The sequence below is a fragment of the Mauremys mutica genome, chromosome 7 (assembly GCF_020497125.1).
Source record: "Mauremys mutica isolate MM-2020 ecotype Southern chromosome 7, ASM2049712v1, whole genome shotgun sequence".
Classification (NCBI taxonomy): Eukaryota; Metazoa; Chordata; order Testudines; family Geoemydidae; genus Mauremys; species Mauremys mutica.
Genome location: NC_059078.1, coordinates 101,803,004 through 101,822,861, shown reverse-complemented (window position 1 = coordinate 101,822,861; position 19,858 = coordinate 101,803,004). Strand labels below are relative to the sequence as shown.

The window sequence follows — 19,858 nt, the reverse complement described above, 5'->3', positions numbered from 1 at the left end:
TTTTTGCTCTTTTCATTAGAGAACATTGGATGGCTAGGAGATGAGCATGTTTAAAAAGGTATTAAATGTAAAACATTATTAATATTTATGTAAAAATTAGTAAAGTTAGTGTTAAGAAAGAGAACAAGATTACTACTAACGTGACTGGGAATGGATTGTTTTATTTATTTTTCTTTATGTATGTGTCTTGCCTTTATTGTCTTTATCGTTCATGTTATCCTTATTGCATTGCACATAACATATGGATTATGGAAGCAGCAGAGAGAGTGTGACAATGGATTCTGACAGATGAATATTTACATTTTCAAATTTTTGTTGAAAAGCCACATGCATGGGGATGTTAATAACTAAAAGTTTTGTACTGGGTAATTAACAGTTTTTTACTTTTTGCCAATACAGTCATCAATGAAAGAGAAAGGGGCATGAGAATGTCTTTTGCTAATTGAAAATGTAAATAAATAGCTGCACTCATACACTACAGATATTTAGTTATTTTCTTTACATTTTTGGCAAGCATAGACTATAAATAACTGTGATCTGAAAGCTTATTAGAAAGTGCCAGCTTTGTAAATTCTAAGTATATCATAGGAGGGAATTTAGTTTCAAATCCTAAGCTTACCGGTAGTTTGAAAGCTGTAAGAACATTAATTAAAAGTGATTTTTTCCATGATATGTTATAGCGCTAAATGCATGCTGCTAAGAACCATGGCTTGAGAATGCTGTGTTTATTTACATTTGGTTTTGGTTTAGAATACTCACTGTTTGTGTGGGTTTATGGCCAGCTGGTTGGAAATCAGTAACAACAAATCTACATCCTAATTGGCAGTAAGAAGCTTGTGTATAGTTGTTTGATCAGATGACTGCAGGTCAGGACTCAGTTTGTTTTAGTTTCACCCAGGCCACTTGTATCCACACTTCCCTAGTAGTGGCACTTCTCTGTGATCCACTGTACATATTTGTAAAATGAGGACTATACACAGGTGTTGTGAGGTTTAACAAATGTTGCAAAGCCCTTGGAGATACTGGCATGAAAAGTGCTACAGTATATGTTCATATAAGATGGTTACAAGCCTAAAGACATTCTGACATTGGTAATTTTAGTCATTGATTCACTAGTCCATCCCTATCCTATAAAGCATTTAAGCAGATGCTTAACTGTAGGTGTATGCTTAAATATCATTGGCATCGAGAGAGAGATGGCATGTTCTTAAATTATCTGCTGAATTAGTTTTAATAAATAGCATGCCTTTATAATATCGTGAACTAAATTTTAAAAAACAGGGCAGGGAGGGTGATGGAAACAAAAGAATAATTGGGATTAAAGGATTAAATTTACAAAGAATTGTCTTTGCAAGAACAGAAAGCATTGTACAGAAGTTCTGAATTATAAAGGGGTTTGGTATTTGTTCTAATGGTGCATCATTACTATTTTTTTTTCTGAAACAGTTTTCGCCTTTCATACTTATGAATTTTCATGCATAAATGTTTTGTGGCAAATTTATGTATCTCTGTATATGATTCATAGACTTTTTCCGAAGAACTAATTGCCTTTATGATTGATAGATTCCTTATAGTGGCTGTTTCTGAATTGTCCTTCATTAATTGCAAGTAAGGCTTCAGGTTTTCAGTTTTAATAGACAAGACACTGATAAAAGTGTATGGCTTAAAAAAAGAAGAAAAGAAAATGAAAGAAACAGGTGTTTTTCTAGTGTTTATTGGATAAATATTTTGTATTTAAAGGTCTGTCTGCATGGAGCAGTACGTGGACTATAGGGGTGTGGGGGTTTTTAAGCATGCAAACATGTTATTGTGCATTAGTTAGACCATGTTGATCCAGTTGGTTCCCTAACACACACTTTAGCATAGTTCTGTTTGAAATAGTATGATGCTAAAGTGCACTGGGGAACATTACAAAGAGTTTACTTATTACAGTATATACACACAGAGCCCTGAAGAAACCTGCTTTTTGGACATCTACATAAAACTCAAAAAATGCTAAAAGTAAACCCCAAAAAATCAACCCTGAAAAACAGAAGCCTCACATGCAAGTACTATATACCTACTGATTTAGGTCAATGCTATAAAGCTTGTCATATAAAATGTAAGTTTCTATCGCTGATTTTTTTTGAATAATATCTTTGGGCAGACTTCGTTCCTTTTACATGACAATGGAATTCACAAGGGCCTTGTGAATATTCAAATGCAAAGCTAGGATAGAGTTGCTGTTCACAGTAGTGGTAAAGAAAACTCTTAATGCTCTTAGAAAGTGCAGTATTTTACCGTTGCTTCCTTTTTAAATATCTGTATTTTAGCCTTGTTTTCGCCTTTCCATGCTAGAGTCTTCTGAGTAATATGAGAGGGGTAGGTGTGTTGCTATTCCTCTATTCTCTTTGCCAGCCTGTTGACTGCTGCAAAGTGTTTTTTCTTCTACTCCTTTCCCAGTCTCCTTTTTTACGTGGTGGTCCTCTTGTGAGTAGCTCCAGTGTCTGATTCTGCTGTTGTTTCTATCTCCAAGCTGTGGTAAAGTACAACTGACCTGATTCTTAAAGTTTCACTACTGTCCACAGGGTATGATAGCAGCAGTGGAAAATGGCATGACTGTTCAGTATCTAAGCTGCAGTTTGGGAAAGCTGTGAGCAGCTGAGGACCTGGATTGCTTTATAGTCTGTTTACATTTGGAAAGTTATCTTTGCAAACATAATGGCTAGTAACCTAGTGTTATTTTTAAATGAAAGCTCAGATTTTGCAGAAGTTAATACACTTGTGTAGAAAAGCTTCCCATAGACCTTTGAGTATATTTTTCTCTCTTTTAACCTTACTGTTTTGTCTCCATTCACTTTGAAATCTGGCTCAAAAACACTTGAACATAGTGCATAGGTTATCATCCTTTTGATTGTCAACGGTTACTGTAAAGTTGATACAAAATGGCATGTTAATTACTGCTATTTGTTGTGGACTTTTCTTTACCATGATTTGTATTTATTAATATTTAAAGAGCAACAATGAGAGCACAAGGTCATTTGGGAGGTAAGTCTGAATTTTTTTTAAATCAAATATATCCTGTAATAAAAATTGTAAGGAATTTCAAACAAAGTTTTAAAGATACTAGATGATTAAAAATCTTAATCCTAACCTTATTAGTTTTAGTAAAATCATAACCGTAATGATCACATTTATGTACCCAATAACCAGTTTTTGGTAACTACGGTGAAGCAAAATTTGACAGCAGGGTTTTTTAATATAAATAGTGTAAAATTAGCAAATATAGCCCCCCTCCCAAAAAACGCTAAAATTTATTATTTTGCAGTGTTGAAAATCGGTTGTAAATGGAAACAGTAAGATCTAAAGATGTACCATAGTACCTGGGAGCTCATCCTTAGGAACATAAGGCTTTAATGGGGTTAATTTTATTGTTGTGTAATTCCAGAAGAACTTTGAGTACTAGTGGCAGTTAACAACACCAAAACAGGACTTGGGTAATCCTTTAACTCATATAGGATGTTCAGAAATATTTTAAGAGGCCAACACATAAACACAAAAAATAATTCTTACCTTCTCTTCAAACACCACATAAAGTCATACTGTCCCTTCTCATCTGTGCTCATTCTCAGGCCTTGTCTACAGGGGGCAGTTGATCTAAGTTACTCAACTTCAGCTATGTACTTTAGATCTACCCACCATGGGGTCCACACTACGCAATGTCGACTGGAGACGCTCTCCCGTCGACTCCCCTTGTGCTTCTCGTTCAGGTGGAGTACAGGAGTTGATTGGCGATCGGCGGCCAATTTAGCGGGTCTTCACTAGATCTGCTAGATTGACAGCCGATGCATTGATTGCCGCATGTGGGACCCCCGATAAGTGTGGACAAGCCCTCAGGCTGGCTCTCAGTGAGTTTTTACACACTGATTCAAGACTTTATTTTTACCACTTAAAAAATGAAGCTATTATTTAGCTAAAAATAAACTCCACAAACTAGAATTTGTGTACTAGAGTTTACCTACTTCCCTTCATTCATCATTGGATTAAACTGAACAAAATATTCCAGGCTGTTTAATTGGGGACTCCTTTCCTATCTTATTTCTTCAACTTGATTCTTTCTCCAGCGTTTTTTTAAAATCTTTTTTAAAAAGTTGTCTTATATCTAATCTGATTATATGCCTTTGCAGATTATTTTGTTCACTTTCTCTTGGCTGTTATATTAGCTTTTCTAATAAAGAAATGGGACTAGTGGGAAGAAGCGACGCTACTTGTATGTTCATTTTGAAAAGCGGTCTGTTTTTAAGACCTTACCAACTCATGTGGTATCCATGTGTCTGCAAGCTTAGTGCTTTCTTTATGATCCTGACCAATACTGTAACCAGCATGACATAAATAGACTTCAAGTGGAAACTCAGCATAAAAAGAGCCAGTTTTGGTAGGACTCAGAATTCCAGGAAAAGGTCAAAATGGTATTTAATTGAAGGGAGCTGTGATGCGCCATGTGTATATCCTGTTATTTTAACAAAGATTCCACATGATTTTAGAGTTTAAAAAATAGCAGTTGCATCTGGTGGAAGGTGTCTATTTGTGGTTCTGCTTGGTCAAAAATTGCACAATACTGGGTGGAACTATAAGATAAAAATGAAGATATAATCTAAGAATGCTCCTTTACTCCTTAATTTAAGGTGTTACATTTAAGATTTGTTTGTGGTATTTCTATACAGCCTTTAGTAAACGTAGACCTTCACTTCAGCTGTGTGAGATAAGGGAGATATTTTGCCTTAGTTCATTGTGTCCACCAAAATATTTGGGTCTGCAATTATTAAACTTGACTTTTATAGCACCCTAGGTAGACACAGTGCTTTACAAACACACTGTAAATAAAGGCATGTTATGTGTCCTGAGGAGTTTATACAATCTAAGAAGACACAAATCTATGCAAGACAGTAATTCAGGCACATGTGTCTGTTGGATGTGACGATTTACTGATGAGATAACAAAGATAGAAAGCATTCCTGGAGGAAGAAGGTTTTAATGGAAGGATCTGAAGAAGAGAAAAGGTGCTAGATGGACAAAAAGAAGAATTTTCCATTCATAGGATGCAGCATGATGTCTCGTGAAGCTAAGAGTGGGAGAAGGATTGGGAGTGTCAGATACTGTTGTAGAGGGAATGAGATCAGCAAAGTAGTTGAGGCAAGATTAGGTGGGATGAGGAGGTTGTCTGACCACAGACAGTTCAAGAAGCTAGGTATGTGAGGTGGTCTGGATACTGTGAGTAGAGTGATGGGAGAGGAAGAGGACTCTAGTAGGGGCATTTTTGATGGATTAGAAGGGAAAGAAATGATAAGCAGGGAAAGCCAGTGTGGAGAGGATTACAATAGTGAAATGTGAGAGATGTATGGAAAATGATTTTAGCAGTGGAGAATGAGGAAAGGGTGGTGGTTTTTGGTCATATTAAAGAGGAAGAAATGATAGGATGTAATAAGAGGCAATATGGAGAAAGTTTAGAAATTAGGGAGAACAGGTGAAAAGCCAAAGGTGACCCCAGTAGTGAGCCTGGAAGACATGAAACAAAGTGGTTTTTCCTGGAGATATAGAAGGAAGAGGAATAAGGAAGAAAGATAAGTTTTTTGGTTTTTTTTGTTTTTAAAGACTTGAGATGGTGGATCAGCATCCAAGATGAGATGTATAAAGTGCATTTGGAGATGTGAGAATGGACCGAGAGGAGAAGGAAGTAGTGAGGTAGAATAGGGAATCATCCATACAAAGGGGATGATGGAAAGAGCAGGAGAGGATGGGGTCATCCAGAAAAAGGAGAGTTAGAGGACTAAAGACATTCCAACAGATGGGAAAGGAAGATACTAAAGGAATAGTCAACAAGATAGAGTGAGAAACAAGAGAACACAAAATCAGCCAAGTGGAGAATGCAGAGGTAGGAGGAGGAAAGAGTAATCGGCAGTAATAAAACCAGACATTCCTCTTTGATTTTAATAAGTGACTTTGGTCAGGGTGGTTTCGGAGTCCAGGTAGCTTGAGCAGACAACAAGCTAAAGAATTTTGAAAATATATTCAAGTATTGGAGTTCTCACTAGTGATTTGTCCGCTACTGTTGTCACTTCCTCAGGCCTTCCCTATTTCCTTGGGAACTAAGAAAGGAATTAATCTGGAGGTTCTAAAGCTATGCACAAGACCTCATGAAATTTTTTTGTTCTAGAGGATTGTCTTCATCTGCTCTTTGTCATCTGTTCCAAGAAATCATAGTTGAGAACAAGAGTCAACTGAAAATTTTCCACCTCTTACTTTTGGTCTGTGTTGTAATCATTCAAGACACTTTAAACAAAATTAAATCCAGCAGTTAGACCTCTTGTTGGTTCAACATTCAACTCTCATTTCCAATTAACTATATTGTCTTCCTGCTGCCATCTGGTGAAAAAATTCAGGGACAACAGCTGGTGAATTCTTTACTTGATTTGCGTTCTTGGGAATAATGTTCTTTGTAGTGACATGAGCATGAGTGATGAGCCAATATGTTTATAGTTGTAAGGTGACTACCCAGCAATTAAAACATTTTAGACATTTTCTGTTTCTAATAAGTACTTCTAGTTTTATAGTTTATAATCGTAATGAGCTGCTGGGAAGAGAAGGGGTGGAATCAGGAAAGATTTCTACAGTCTTTTAATGTTTTAGTTTCAGCTTTTTTAGCAAAGAGCTAGGGATCTATATTTAGTGTAGAGCTGCCTTAATATAAGACTTCTTTAATCTCCATTGTTTAGCTTAAAAGGACACTATGAACTCACTGTTTTTAAAATAATGTACACTATATCAACCAAGTGTTTTTCTGCATATATATTTTTTCTTTCTCTCTGAAAGACGGAATGAATTTTGAGATTGGATTTGGCAAATAAACATCCCTTGTTGGTATTTTGAAGACCTCTGTAAATCCCAGCCTGGAATTTACGTACATGTTTGTGGAATATGCTCACAGAAGCACCACTCGGGGCACTCCAGAACTGGGCTACTTTCAGCTTACCCAGAATAGTAACAGCAGCTTCCAGGAAAACTAAGGAGGATAAGGGGAACTTTGTACCTGAAGCAGTTCATCCTCACAGGGGCACGAGTTGGTCCAGGATCAAATCCACTATGCCAATGGCAGTAGAACCATAGAGGAACACCTGGACTTCAGCTGGAAGGGTACTTCCCAGCATGGATAGATAGACACACTAGCTCAGCTCAAACTAGCAAGCCAAAATAGCAGTGTAGCCAAGAGTGGCAAGGTGGCTAGTCAGGCTAATGATCTGAGTACAAACCCACCTGATCCCCTCCCTGGGTACATACTCAAGTGGCTAACCTGAGCTGCTGCTGGTGCTACCCCCAGCTACGCTGTTGTTTTTAGCACACTAGCTTGAACAGAACTAGTGTGTGTCTGTCTACTCAAGCTGGGAAGCGTGCTCCCAGCTGTAATGTAGACATAACCACAGAAAGTAGTACTAAAGCAAGATGTGGTGGTTGATGTAGGGAGGAGGGGCAGTGTGGTACAAAAGGGAGTCCACAAAAACAGGACACACATTTCTTAGAGTACATCTACACCGCAGCTGGGAGTGTGCTTCTTTACTTGGGTAGGCAGAAGCTCACTAAAAATAGCATGAGGATAGCATTTTACCAATCTGTAAAAGTCCTTGTTCCCTTGTTTTCACTGGTAGCAGCTTGAACAGCTTTCTACATCAGAACAGCTTTCCACTGCACTCTTTTGATCAATACTGGCAAACATGGATCTTGCTCCAAGAGCTGCCTGGCCCATGGACCACACCTGTGTGATGATCGAAGTGTGGTTGGAGAACACTGTCCTCCATGACTTCTCCCGAAGTGGCAGGAACATATACCCTTTACAGGAAACTTCACAGAGGCTGGAGCATGTGGGTATTTGCTGGACTCTGATCCAGTGCTAGGAATGCATCAAGCACTCGAGGCTACTGTTCAGGCAGGCAAAAGACTCCAGCAGTTGCTCCAGGAGAGCTCATTGTACATGGCCCTCTATGACATACTGGACCAGATACTGTCAAGGGCTCTCAGCACAGAACCTCGAGTGGCTCAGAAATCCCACCTCAACCCTGCTGGCATCATCATCTGACAGTATGCTGATGAGAGCCAGGGCAAGGAGGCATCAGGGAAGTGCAGAGGACACCCTGGAGGACAAGGAGTATGTGATTCTGCAACTCTACCTGGAGAAACGGTTGGGAAAGCCCTCTCAGTGAGCTTCAGGAGGACCTTGAACTAGGCAGAAACCAGAACCAGAGGCTGGTAAGTTGTAATGGATCTCTACCTTCCCTAACAGTACCCCTCCCCCTCCTGGCCCTTCAACCCATAAATGGCCCCTAGGAAGACATGGCTATAAATCAACAATTTTATTGATTTCCAGTGAACCTCTTTTACACATTTGGCAGAAGCTATGTCTGAGAAACAGATTAACAAAAATAATTGTGCCCCACTGTCCGTGCATTTCTCAGCCAGCATGCAGGCAGTGATGATCTGGAGCCTCTCAGCAGGAAGCCGATTTAGAAAGGTCCCAGTTGGGGATGGGACAGTTGTAGAAAGCTTTATAGCTGTTTGTCTAACGTTAATGACAGCTGTCTTTCGTCCCTTGGAAGAGTACATAATTTCAGTGCTTCTTCCCACCCCCTGATCTTACCATTCCCTTGCAAACAGGAGCAGCATGGAAGGTGGGGGGTGGTTTGAGGTGGAGGGAGGGTTAGGTCCAGGAAAGGGAAGGAAAGACTATAGTTGTCTGAGGAAAAGTTAGTCACAACAGTCTTTTTCTCCCTTGAAAGATTACAATTTTTTTACCATCCTTGTCTCTGTTGCCTGGCCTGGTTGCACCAAGTCATGCTGCACTTCCCTGGGGGAAACAGGTGGTAGAATGATCCGGTCTGGCGGTTGGATAAGCAGAGTGTGATGTCCCTTTGCTGTAGACAGCTGAGGGGCTTGTGGTGCTGATCTGAAACTTCAGGGAACCCAATAAAGTTGTTTTGTCTCTCTATGATATGGACTAATTGGCAGAAGTGTTAAATGACTGTTTCAGTTTTCTTAGTAGCAATTGGAAGTCTGACATAACGAATGACGGTGAAAATGAGGTAGGATTAAGGCTAAAATAGGGAAAGAATTTGTTAAAAATTACTTACACAAGTCTTCAAGTCACCAGGGCCTGATGAAATACATCCTAGAATACTCAAGGAGCTGACTGAGGAGGTATCTGAGCCATTAGTGATTATGTACAAAAAGTCATGGAAGATAGGAGAGATTCCAGAGGACTGGAACAGGGCAAATATGTTTGTCTATAAACAGGAAATAAAGACAACCTGGAGAATTGCAGACGAGTCAGCTTAACTTCAGTACCTGAAAAGATAATGGAGCAAATAATTAAGCAATCAGTTTGCAAACACCTAGAAGATAATAAAGTGATAGGTAACAGTCAGCACTGCATTTAGCCGTATGCAGTCAGCATGGATTTGTCAAGAAATTGTGTCAAACCAACCTAATAGCTTTCTTTGACTTTCTCATAAACAAATTAGGGATGGAGCTACTATAAGGTGGGTGTATAATGTGTTGGAAAACTATTCCCGAAGAGTAGATATCAGTGGTTAGCAGTCAAGCTGGAAGGGCATATTGAGTGGGGTCCTGCAGAGATCAGTTCTGGGTCCAGTACTGTTGAATATTGTCATCAATGATTTAAATAACGGCATAGAGCGTACACTTATAAAGTTTGTGGATGATACCAAGCTTGGAGGGGTTGTGAGTGCTTTGAAGGATAGGATTAAAATTCAAAATGATCTAGACAAACTGGAGAAATGGTGTGAAGTAAATAGGGTGAAATTCAATAAGGACAAATGCAAAGTACTCCACTTAGGAAGAAACAATCAGTTGAAATATACAAAATAGGAAATGACTGCCTAGGAAGGAGTGTTGCAGAAAGGGATCTGGGGGTCATAGTGGATCACAAGCTAAATATGAGGCAACAGTGTAACACTATTGCAAAAAAAAAAGCAAATATTATTCTGGGCTATTTTAGCAGGAGTGTTGTAAGCAAGACACGAGAAGTAATTCTTCACTCTACTCCATGATGATTAGGCCTCAACTGGACTATTGTGTCCAATTCTGGGTACCACATTTCAGGAAAGATAAGGACAAACTGGAGAAAGTACAGAGAAGAACAACAAAAATGATTAAAGGTCTAGAAAACATGACCAATGAGGGAAGATTAAAAAAAAATTGTTAGTCTTCTCTTCTCCAGACTAAACAGATAGGGAACATAACAATTTTCAAATACATAAAAGGTTGTTACAAGGAGGAGGGAGAAAAATTGTTCTCCTTAACCTCTGAGGATAGGACAAGAAGCAATGGGCTTAAATTGTGGCAAGGCAGTTTAGGTGGACATGAGGAAAAAAAACTTCCTAACTGTCAGGGTGGTTAAGCCCTGGAATAAATTGCCTGGGGAGGTTGTGGAATCATCATCATTGGCAATCTTTAAGAGCACGTTAGACAAAGATCTGTCAGGGATGGTTTAGATAATACTTAGTCCTGCCATGCGTGCGGGGGATTGGACTAGATGACCTCTTGAGGTTCCTTCCGGTCCTACCTTCATATGACTCTGTTTCTATCTTTGTGTGCCCATTTCACCATTGTTAGGCAGGCAGAAGGACAGGATTAGACGACGATGGTGGGGTGGGTGGTTTTTGGAGTTTGCATCTCCCTTTGAATGGAAACACCATACTGTAGCTGAGAATATAGTCAATTTCCAGTTGAATAGCCTCCCAATCCTGAAAACATATTTCTGGTGTAGTAGAAAATCAAGCTAGCTCTTGAAGTTCAATGGTAGTGCAGATCTGCTTGGTCCACCTACATAGACGACCAGACCTCTCCATTTAGCAAAACATAGGGGGCTGACAATTAGTAGAAACAACTCTCTTGCATAGATTGCCAGATCTCCTTCACAGGACGGGAAAGCCATGTTCCTTTTCTATTCTGGTGCCTTGAAACCCACTATTTTCTCCAAATGTTCACCAGCTTTTAAAGAAGAAATTGCAGGCTGTTAACATAGCCCTTGGAAGGAACTGTAACCACACCCTCTGGAGACATTTATGAACATTTTATTTTTTAAAAAGTTAGTACATGTATCTTACCATTAGTAGCCTCTGTGCTGTTCTCAGAGGCTGCAAAAGTTGTCTGAGAACTAAGGGTAGTCTCAACAGTTGCAATCCTGGAATGTGGCCTTCTACAGCAAAGTTATGTTCTGTGAGGTGATTTCTTGTCTTCGTACAAAGGAAAAAAACCATAATGCTACCATTGTCTTTGAATTGGCAGGGCCTTTGGCTCCTGAAAAGGAAACCATTCTACCAGGAGGGCAGGAGCAATGCGCCAGAGACACCAGAGGCAGATGATGAAGGACCCTGGAGGACCTGCTCATTGGGATGGACAGCAGGAAGCAGTAGCAGTTAGGAACACAAACGGCACAGGAGGATTGCACTGATGAACCGGTTCATGGCACAGGAGGCATGCCGTGGGGAACAGAAGCATTCCCTAATGGGGAAACTGATGGAATTGAAGACAGGGGATCCATCTGCTGTCATGACTAGTGCTACCACCACTTCCTCCTCCAGCTGCCCCCCAAGGTGCTGCTGATGTAGAGGACCCAACCCCCCACTTCCCCAAGTGACTGAGAGGAGTCTGCAGGACTCTCAGTATCAGACCAGCACCCAAAACCTCTTGCAAGAGACACCCCTGAGCATCCAGAAGGAGGAAGCTAACCTTGTGAGAGTGCCTGAAGCCCACCACATGCCTCCCTCCCTAACTCCATGCAAGAGACATTCCTTTTTGTCCCCAAGAACAATTTCCTTCTCATCATTCCCCCCTTGTCAGCAGAAGGGCCATGAGACATTATCATTTGACCATTGTTCATGGATTCAGTCCTGTTATGTTTGGTTGGTTTCTATCTTTTAAAAAATATTTCAATTACATGTTCAATATAATACATTTAATAAATGTTATCATTTCTCTGACTTGTGTGTGAACCCTTTCCTAAGTATGATGCACATAGGATGTTTTCAGGTTTGGGACTGGGGCCCACGATTCACAGCATATGAAGTGGAATGGTGTAATTGTCTGGGGCCATCATACTGCAGACGCTTTTTCTGTCTGACCCACACCTACAACCTCCCCGCACCACATAGGGAGGGGGAAAGTACAGTTAGTGTTACATGCTTACAGAAAGCACCTCTAGTTCTAAACGCAGCAGAACTAACAGAAAATGGGTAGATAGATATTTTTATGGCTTGGTTCACATGCAGGAAAAATGAAGCACAATTCAAATAACAAAACAGGTGTCTGTCACTTCCCAATGATTAAATGGCCACTCCTCCCCCCCAACCAATTTCAACTTAGTAGAGATTAATTAGTGCTCCATAACAGCTTCTAAGTACTTAGTTAGTACTGCTGATGAAGAATGGTTAAAAAATTGAGTGCTCCTGATAACACAAGTAAACAAGTGTGAACAGTTAAGACAAAAGCATTGTACAATGACAGCATTACAACTTGGCTGCAACCCTCCAAAACACATGCTTGACCCAAAGGTGTTAACCCAGTGGAAGTACCCAGTTGTAATTGTCTAGAATGTATGAATTGTCACAGGAATGAATGGCTAATGACCTTCAGTTATAGGGCGTGGGAAACCTCACGAAGTATGTAGCCCAACATGTAAGTGCCAGTGTTCCCTCTCATGCTTTTCTGGAAGCTGCACAGGATGTGAAGTTGTCCCTTGGCACAGATAGATGTCACTCTCTGCCTCCTTGCTGTGCCAAGGTATGTGCACATGTGGTATCCCTGATCTCACCTACCTGCTGGGAACTAGGAACAGTGTGAATGTGAGTTGGATCCAGATGCTGGATAGAGTTTGTAAATCAGACTTGTCCTGAGCCCTCTTAGTATGGATGTGCTCCCCTTTATTTCCATGAATGTTATGGAGTGTGTGGCAAGCAACAGTTCTATGAACAACATTTGCTATATTGGCATTCAGACAGGGGTGTAGGCAGTACCAACAAGATTTCAGCCTACCACGTGCACACTCCATGACCCTTCTGCAGCTACAGATGGGATTGCCAATTTTGGGTGGGCATATTCCTGGAGGTTTCATCACAGACATAATCTTTAATTAAAGATTAATCTTTAATTTCTGGAGACAGGAGAATCCTGGAGGGTTTGTGACCCTAGCTACAGAGGCTGTTCCTGAGTCCCTTTTCCCATCAATGTTTGTGTATAGTTTCATGAGCCAAATTAGGATGTGAGGTCTCCCAAAATAACTGTTGGCACAAACACACCATAGAGACCCGTAGAGGGAAGAAAGGACTTTATTCCCCAGAAGAAAGTACAATCCTGATCTCCTCAGCACCCTGGCATCATGAATCAGCATTTCCCACGTTGGTATTCATGACTCTGCCTCTGTGGTCCACTAAGCCTTGCAGAATGAGTAAATAGTAACTTTTTCAGTTCACGTATTCACTTGCTCCTTTTGGTAAGCAAAGTATTGGGATATGGGTACAACTGATGGCCCCTGCACAGTTTGGAAACCCCCATCCGGTCCAATCCAGCTATTATTTCTGGAACTTTTCTAATGGCCACAGCCTGTGGTTAGGTCACATTGTTAATTGGCTTGCAAAACTGCACAACCCCAACCCCAACAGTGGACTTTCCAATCCCAAAGTGGTTTGCAATGGACTTAATCTGATGTTCCCAGCTTCCACAGGGTAATAGCCACTTGCCTCTCCACCAGTATGGTTTCCCTGAATCGAGTGTTCTGGCATGGGAGGTTTGGTGCAAGCTTGTTAGACAGCTCCATGAATGTCTGTTTCCATATTCAGAAATTCTGAAGCCACTGCTCATTATCTCAGGTTGCCAAAATGATTTTATCGCACTGCTTCATGCTGGTTCTCCTGTCCTAGTGGTGATGGCCCACCCACGGGCATATTGTGGCAATAGCAGCATTCACCATATCTGTACTGTGGTAGCTAAATGAATTGTCATTCATCCTCAAGGTCGGTCATCTTCGTTGTGTTAGAAAGCTCTGCACAAATGCCATCAGCAACTTGTCCATCGCCTACTCCACTAAATAAACAAACATTTGTCCTGTAATAAGGAGCAGGAACAGAACCATGGGCATCATCCCATTGCTCCATGTGTTCCACTCAGTGTGGCAAGTGGGGTGATAATCATCAGGGAACTGCCACTGGCATATGTATGAAGCCTAGGCAGGGGACAATACCAATAACACACAGCAAAGTCATTCCTAGAATATCTCCCTGTGACACTCAGAACCCGGGGATACCATCCCTGAATTGGTAGTGCTAATGTTGTGTAACAATGGTAGCAGTGTGCACATGGGTACACTCATGTACATGGCATTATACCCATGTCCAGCACAGGATATGTGGACTGTTGGTGTAGGTATAGGGAACTTGCATGCGCATGTACACAATTCCAAGTAACTGAGTATGCGTACCAGGGCAGATATAGCCTATGTGGAAAGAAATTTTATTTTTAATTATGCTCCATGGATTGAGGGTATAATTTAGTATTATGTGCCATTCTTAATCCACATGAAATGCCAGTTTATCTCTGTGCAAGTCTCCTATTAATATCAGAAGTAAAATATGCCTTTATATGATAATCTGTTCAGTACCTTCTCGTAATTCAGCATTACCTACTTATTTATTAAATTTTAATTGCTTTATCTTTTACATCTTGAAGACTAGGTTTTGACCTCAAATCACAGCAACCTTTGTTTTAAAATGTTCAGTACTACTGTTCTTAGGCCCTGATCCTTACATTTGTGCTTATCTTTACTCAATGAGTTCTCTTATTGAAGTAAAAATGAAAAAAAGTGGAGAAGCTGCTGTTACCTTGCAGTTTTGACAGAGTTAGGGAGATAGATTATAATCTAAGTGTGAACACTGCAGAGCATGCTGGCATTCTTTTCCTTTTGTGAGCTCGTGGTCTTGAAGTCTTCATATTTTTGCTTTGGAATTTTGTCAACCTCAAAAAAATTATATAAGGGCAGAAAATAATAGATAACGTTCCTATTACAGCTGGTTGAAAATCTCCAAATTTTGAAATTTCAATAGAAATGTCACAATTCAGCAAGAAGGAAAATGTTTTTCACAAAATTGCTAAAAATGCTTCCTATTTTTCTGAGCTGATTGAAAATTTTCTGAATTTGAGATTTTGAGCAAAAAAGAACAAACATTTTCAGAAAAATTTCATAAAAAATTTCTCTGTTGTTTGACCAGCCCCAATTCTTGCACTATATGCAGAGTTTTTAGGCACTTATGGCAGAATTATGGAGGTCTTCATTTAATAAGCAATCAGTACAAGTTAATTAAGAAGTATAAAATATTCTTAATTTTATTTAACTATGTAAGAACACCACTTGAGAGAGAACCCAACAGAACGGAAATTTCTTATATTTCTGAAAGAAGCACAAGCATTATTTTGTGTTATGCCTCTCGGTCAAGTAAAAGCCATCTATTGAAGTCTTTTTGGCTTTTTACTTCACTAACCTCTATTCTGTGTAACACAAACAGGGGTGGCTCTAGGATTTGTGCTGCCCCAAGCACGGCGGCACGCCGCGGGGGCACTCTGGCGGTCGCCGGTCCCGCGGCTCCGGTGGACCTCCTGCAGACGTGCCTGCGGAGGGTCCGCTGGTCCCGCGGCTCCGGTGGACCTCCCACAGGCATGCCTGCGGATGCTCCACCGGAGCTGCCTGCCGCCCTCCCGCGGGACGCCGCCCCAAGGGGTCTAGAGCCGGCCCTGAACACAAATGATGTTACTTCTTGACAGTAAAATGTTAGGGAGCCTGCCTTGTGTTTGCAGAACATTACAAGAAATACCCCTACTCAAGTCGAGCCAAGATTCAGAAGATTAAACAATGGTTTGTATCTTTCTCTAGGTGCTATGTGCAGATTTGTAAACTACTGTACTTCTGTAGTTCTATTCAGAGCATTACACGTTTCTGAAAGGGCAGGGCTTTGCATAAATAGCTATGTCCTTACAAATAAGGGGTAATCTAGAAATTCTCTTTTGCCTTTTTTCTTTATTGTAGTGCCTAGGAGCCCTAGCCATGGCCTGGGCCTCACCTGCTATACACTACAAACAGAATAACCTGACAGTCCCTGCTGCAAAGAACTTCTTTTCAACTCTTAATAAAGCCAGAGGTAGAGTTTACAAAAAAGGCTTTAAACCTGAAACAGTTACAAGCTACAAATCTTTTAATCTATGCTGAGACTGTGTACTTTCTACATGTTTATCTTTGGAAGGCGTTCCAATAAACTTTAAACACAAAGTGAATGCTGTCATTTTTTAAGTTAGTGCTACAAAAGATATCTCAGTATAGTTCAGTGTATGTAACTTGAAGCCATAATCTCAAACAGTTTACATTGTTTTTGATGTTCAGTTAATTCATAAGTACTTCAAATGCATAAATTAAAAACTATATTATTGCAGAATTGAGATTTATGAGTAATATTTTCAGCCTGTTCAACTATTTTACCTTAACACTTCATACTGTGTTGTAGAGGTCAGACATGAAATGGTTTTGGATTACTTTTACTGCATTTATACAGGATCTTTTTCACCTTACACATTTGCACAGTTCATTGGGTATAATCTTGGCAAGAGAGGTACAAAACGAAAAAGGAGATTTCTGAGTGGTAGAGTTCTAGGAGGGACTTGCTAGTTTGTTTTTAATGGGAAAAAACTCGCCATTTGAGTCAATTAAGGAAATCAATGGGTATTGAGATATTCTTTTACAAAATGCTTTGCTTCTGTCTTAATGGGTTTTTGAATTTTCTTTTTCAGCCAGAAAATTTACAGAAGAATTGGCTTCGGGAATTTTATCAGGTATGGTAAGAATGATTCCACATGAAGTTCTAAAAGTGTATATATGTTTAGTATAGTTAATAATGAGCCATTTTTATACAAAGAATTTTTGCTTTTTTAAACTGATAGTCCTAAGCCATCTTACTTTAAAAAGCAAAAACAAGTCTCATGAGCCAAAATGTTTAAATGGATAATAAAATTTAATAAAGTGTGACTGTGGTTTTAGAAAGTGGTTGGGAGCTTTTAATCTTACTTGTTTTGTTATGATGAAAGGCAGCTTACAGCATTTTATGTTGGGGCAGATTCCGGGTTCAAATGCTTATCTTTATCATGACATACATAAAATAACTCTGAATCTGCCAAGGTTTCCACCAAATTTTTACAGAAGATGGGGTATAAACTATCATTTGGTCTCAGTTGCCCATTCCAAAAATAAAAGTTTCAACATTTTACAGAATCATTTATTTTGGAATTAACGCTGTCTAAGAAGAGGGACAATAAGGATTCAGAAAAGGGAATATATCTGGGTGAAAACGCGGAAAAAAAACCAAAACCCTGTTATAGATTGTACACTTACAGTTGTGTTGGCCAGTACAATGTTATGACTTTGCTCTTGTGGAACAGATCTTTATTCTACTGCAAGTTGTCTGATGTTCTTACTGTGCCCCCATAAAGTTAGCAGATTTTGTGAGGGTCAGGACCTCAAAGCTTTCTTTTCCTCACAATATTAAAAAGTTCAGTTCCACCCCATATTCCAGAATATATCATAAACTTGAATTTTTAAGCATAGCAACCAAGAGCAGAGCTTTTGTTGTTGTGTACAGTTGAATGAGTCTCTTGTATCACCCTGAGAATTTACTGCTAAATAAACCTTAGTGTTTTCTGCCATGCAATATTTAGGATGAGGCCAGGGCATTCAGTCTATTTTTTATTCATGTTTTGATGTTTACCAGAAATGGGGCAATTCTTTTATCCCAAGGCTTTGATTAAACATGGAGATTCTTAGCACAGATTGACTTAAAAGGTTTATTTTCAGAAGTATGCTAGTAACCAGCACTATAGACATTTGCAGTGGACATGTTTCATTTTCAGTACCAAATATTGCAGTCAGCCAGAGAGCTGTCCTTCAGGTCTTCACAAAATTCCCTGTAATGATAGCTGCAAATTTGAAGACAAGAAAATGTATACATAATTTTGTACTTGTATCATGAATTAATATGGGACACTTATCCATTCCAACTTGGAAAATTTTAAGACTGGATGTTCTGTTTTTCTTTGAATATTCTGGGCAGACATCCATGAACGTTCAGTGGCTGTGGCAAACTTGAACTTTTCTAGCCTAGTTCTACTAAGAACATGTAGTTGTATACAGTAATAAACATGAGGCATTGCTGTGTTCCCTCACAGGAATAAATGTGTTACTCATTCTAGTCATAAGCATAAGGAAGAAGGAACAGGAGAGAAGCAGTGTACCTTTGTACTTAGTGGGCTATTTAGAGGAAGATTTTTCAATGGCCCTAAAGGGAAGTGGGTCTTCCTTAAAAGTAAATATTTACTGTGGATTTGATTAAATCTTACTGTGGTATATATTTTCTATACAGGAAATACTGTTTTTTGTTCACTGCAAGCAGTGTGCCACAGTAAAATATGCAGATATTAGAAGGGTCCATTCCCCAAAGAACTTAGCTCTGGTCTACACTGGGGAGGAGGGGAGGGAATTAATCTAAATTATGCAACGTAGCTGAAGTCGACGTAGTTAGATCGACTTACCGTGGTGTCTTTACCGCAGTAGGTCTACTTCTGTCACTCCCCCGTTGACTCTGCCTGCACTTCTCGTGGCGCTGGGGTACACGAGTCGACGGGTCGATTTATTGCGTCTAGACTAGATGCGATAAATCGATCCCTGGTGGATCGATCACTGCCCGCCGATCCGGTGGGTAGTGTAGACATACTCTTAGTCTAAAACAAAAACATAAAAGCATGAATTCAGTAAATACTGTGGTAAAGTCAATGCCTTGGTATATTACCTGTTTATTTCTTAAGTAAACATACTTCATCCTATGTTTGCTAAAGATTGTTTTATACAATTCTTGGGAAGGGACTCTAGCAGTGTCTCATTTTTATTGCTGGACTATATACAGCAAAAATAAATTAGAAGTACTCAACTTAAGGCATTACATATTAAACTCCAATAATAAAACAACATTCTTCATCCCATATTGGAGGTAACAGCTGTTAAAGTATATCTCCAAGCCTGGATGAGCATGGAAGGTACATATTTTTCTCATATAGCATGGAAGGGTGGGAGGGGAGAGATCATGGAGTAGGAGCAGGCCATGGCAATACACCCAAACAATCCCACAAGGAACCAGGCTGTATTACCCTTTTTGTAGTGCTCCCTGTGCTGTGGAAATCCTGCACTTCAGTATAAGGTGGGTGGTGTTCAGAGAGCAGTGAGGCAGTGCAGCCGTACTGTCATGATGAGGCCCCAAAGATATTTTGAGGCATAGAGCCTCTGTGTGGATAGCCCTAGGTTTCAGTTGATTTCCCTGAGACCTCCAGGCTTTGGGAGCCAAATCCAGTGCTTTATCCACTGTAGTTGGGGAAGGGCCCTGTCCAAATGACCGGATAAATCTCAGCAAAAAGCTTCATAACTGCCTCATTGTTGCTCCCATGGGAGGGAGTGATCTGGTTTGTGATTAGAAGTGATGGACATCTCTCAAGGACCTCAGCCAATCCATGTCTTTTCTTTAAAAGTGGGAGAAATATAATGGGATTGATTGGCTCAAAAACTTGATAGTGGGACAGCCTTTCACCACTAGGTCACTAGCTTGAATCAGAAGCAGGAAGTAGTGATCAAAAGTCCTTAGCATCTGATGGTTTGTTCTGGGGCTTGTGTTTTGGGAGTCATATACGAACCTAAACAGATTGTAGTCTCAATCCTAATAATCTTAGTGGAAAA

General features: G+C 39.9%; 1 protein-coding gene across 4 annotated transcripts in view; it reads left to right on the top strand.

The window, feature by feature from the left end:
• Nucleotides 1–19,858, top strand: part of INPP5A (inositol polyphosphate-5-phosphatase A) — a 415,177-nt gene that overhangs the window by 93,782 nt on the left and 301,537 nt on the right. For all 4 annotated transcript variants that reach the window (XM_045024848.1, XM_045024849.1, XM_045024850.1 and 1 more), the window contains exon 2: nt 16,876–16,917. In XM_045024848.1, coding sequence (XP_044880783.1) covers nt 16,876–16,917 — 42 coding nt within the window. The remainder of the gene's footprint in view (nt 1–16,875; nt 16,918–19,858) is intronic.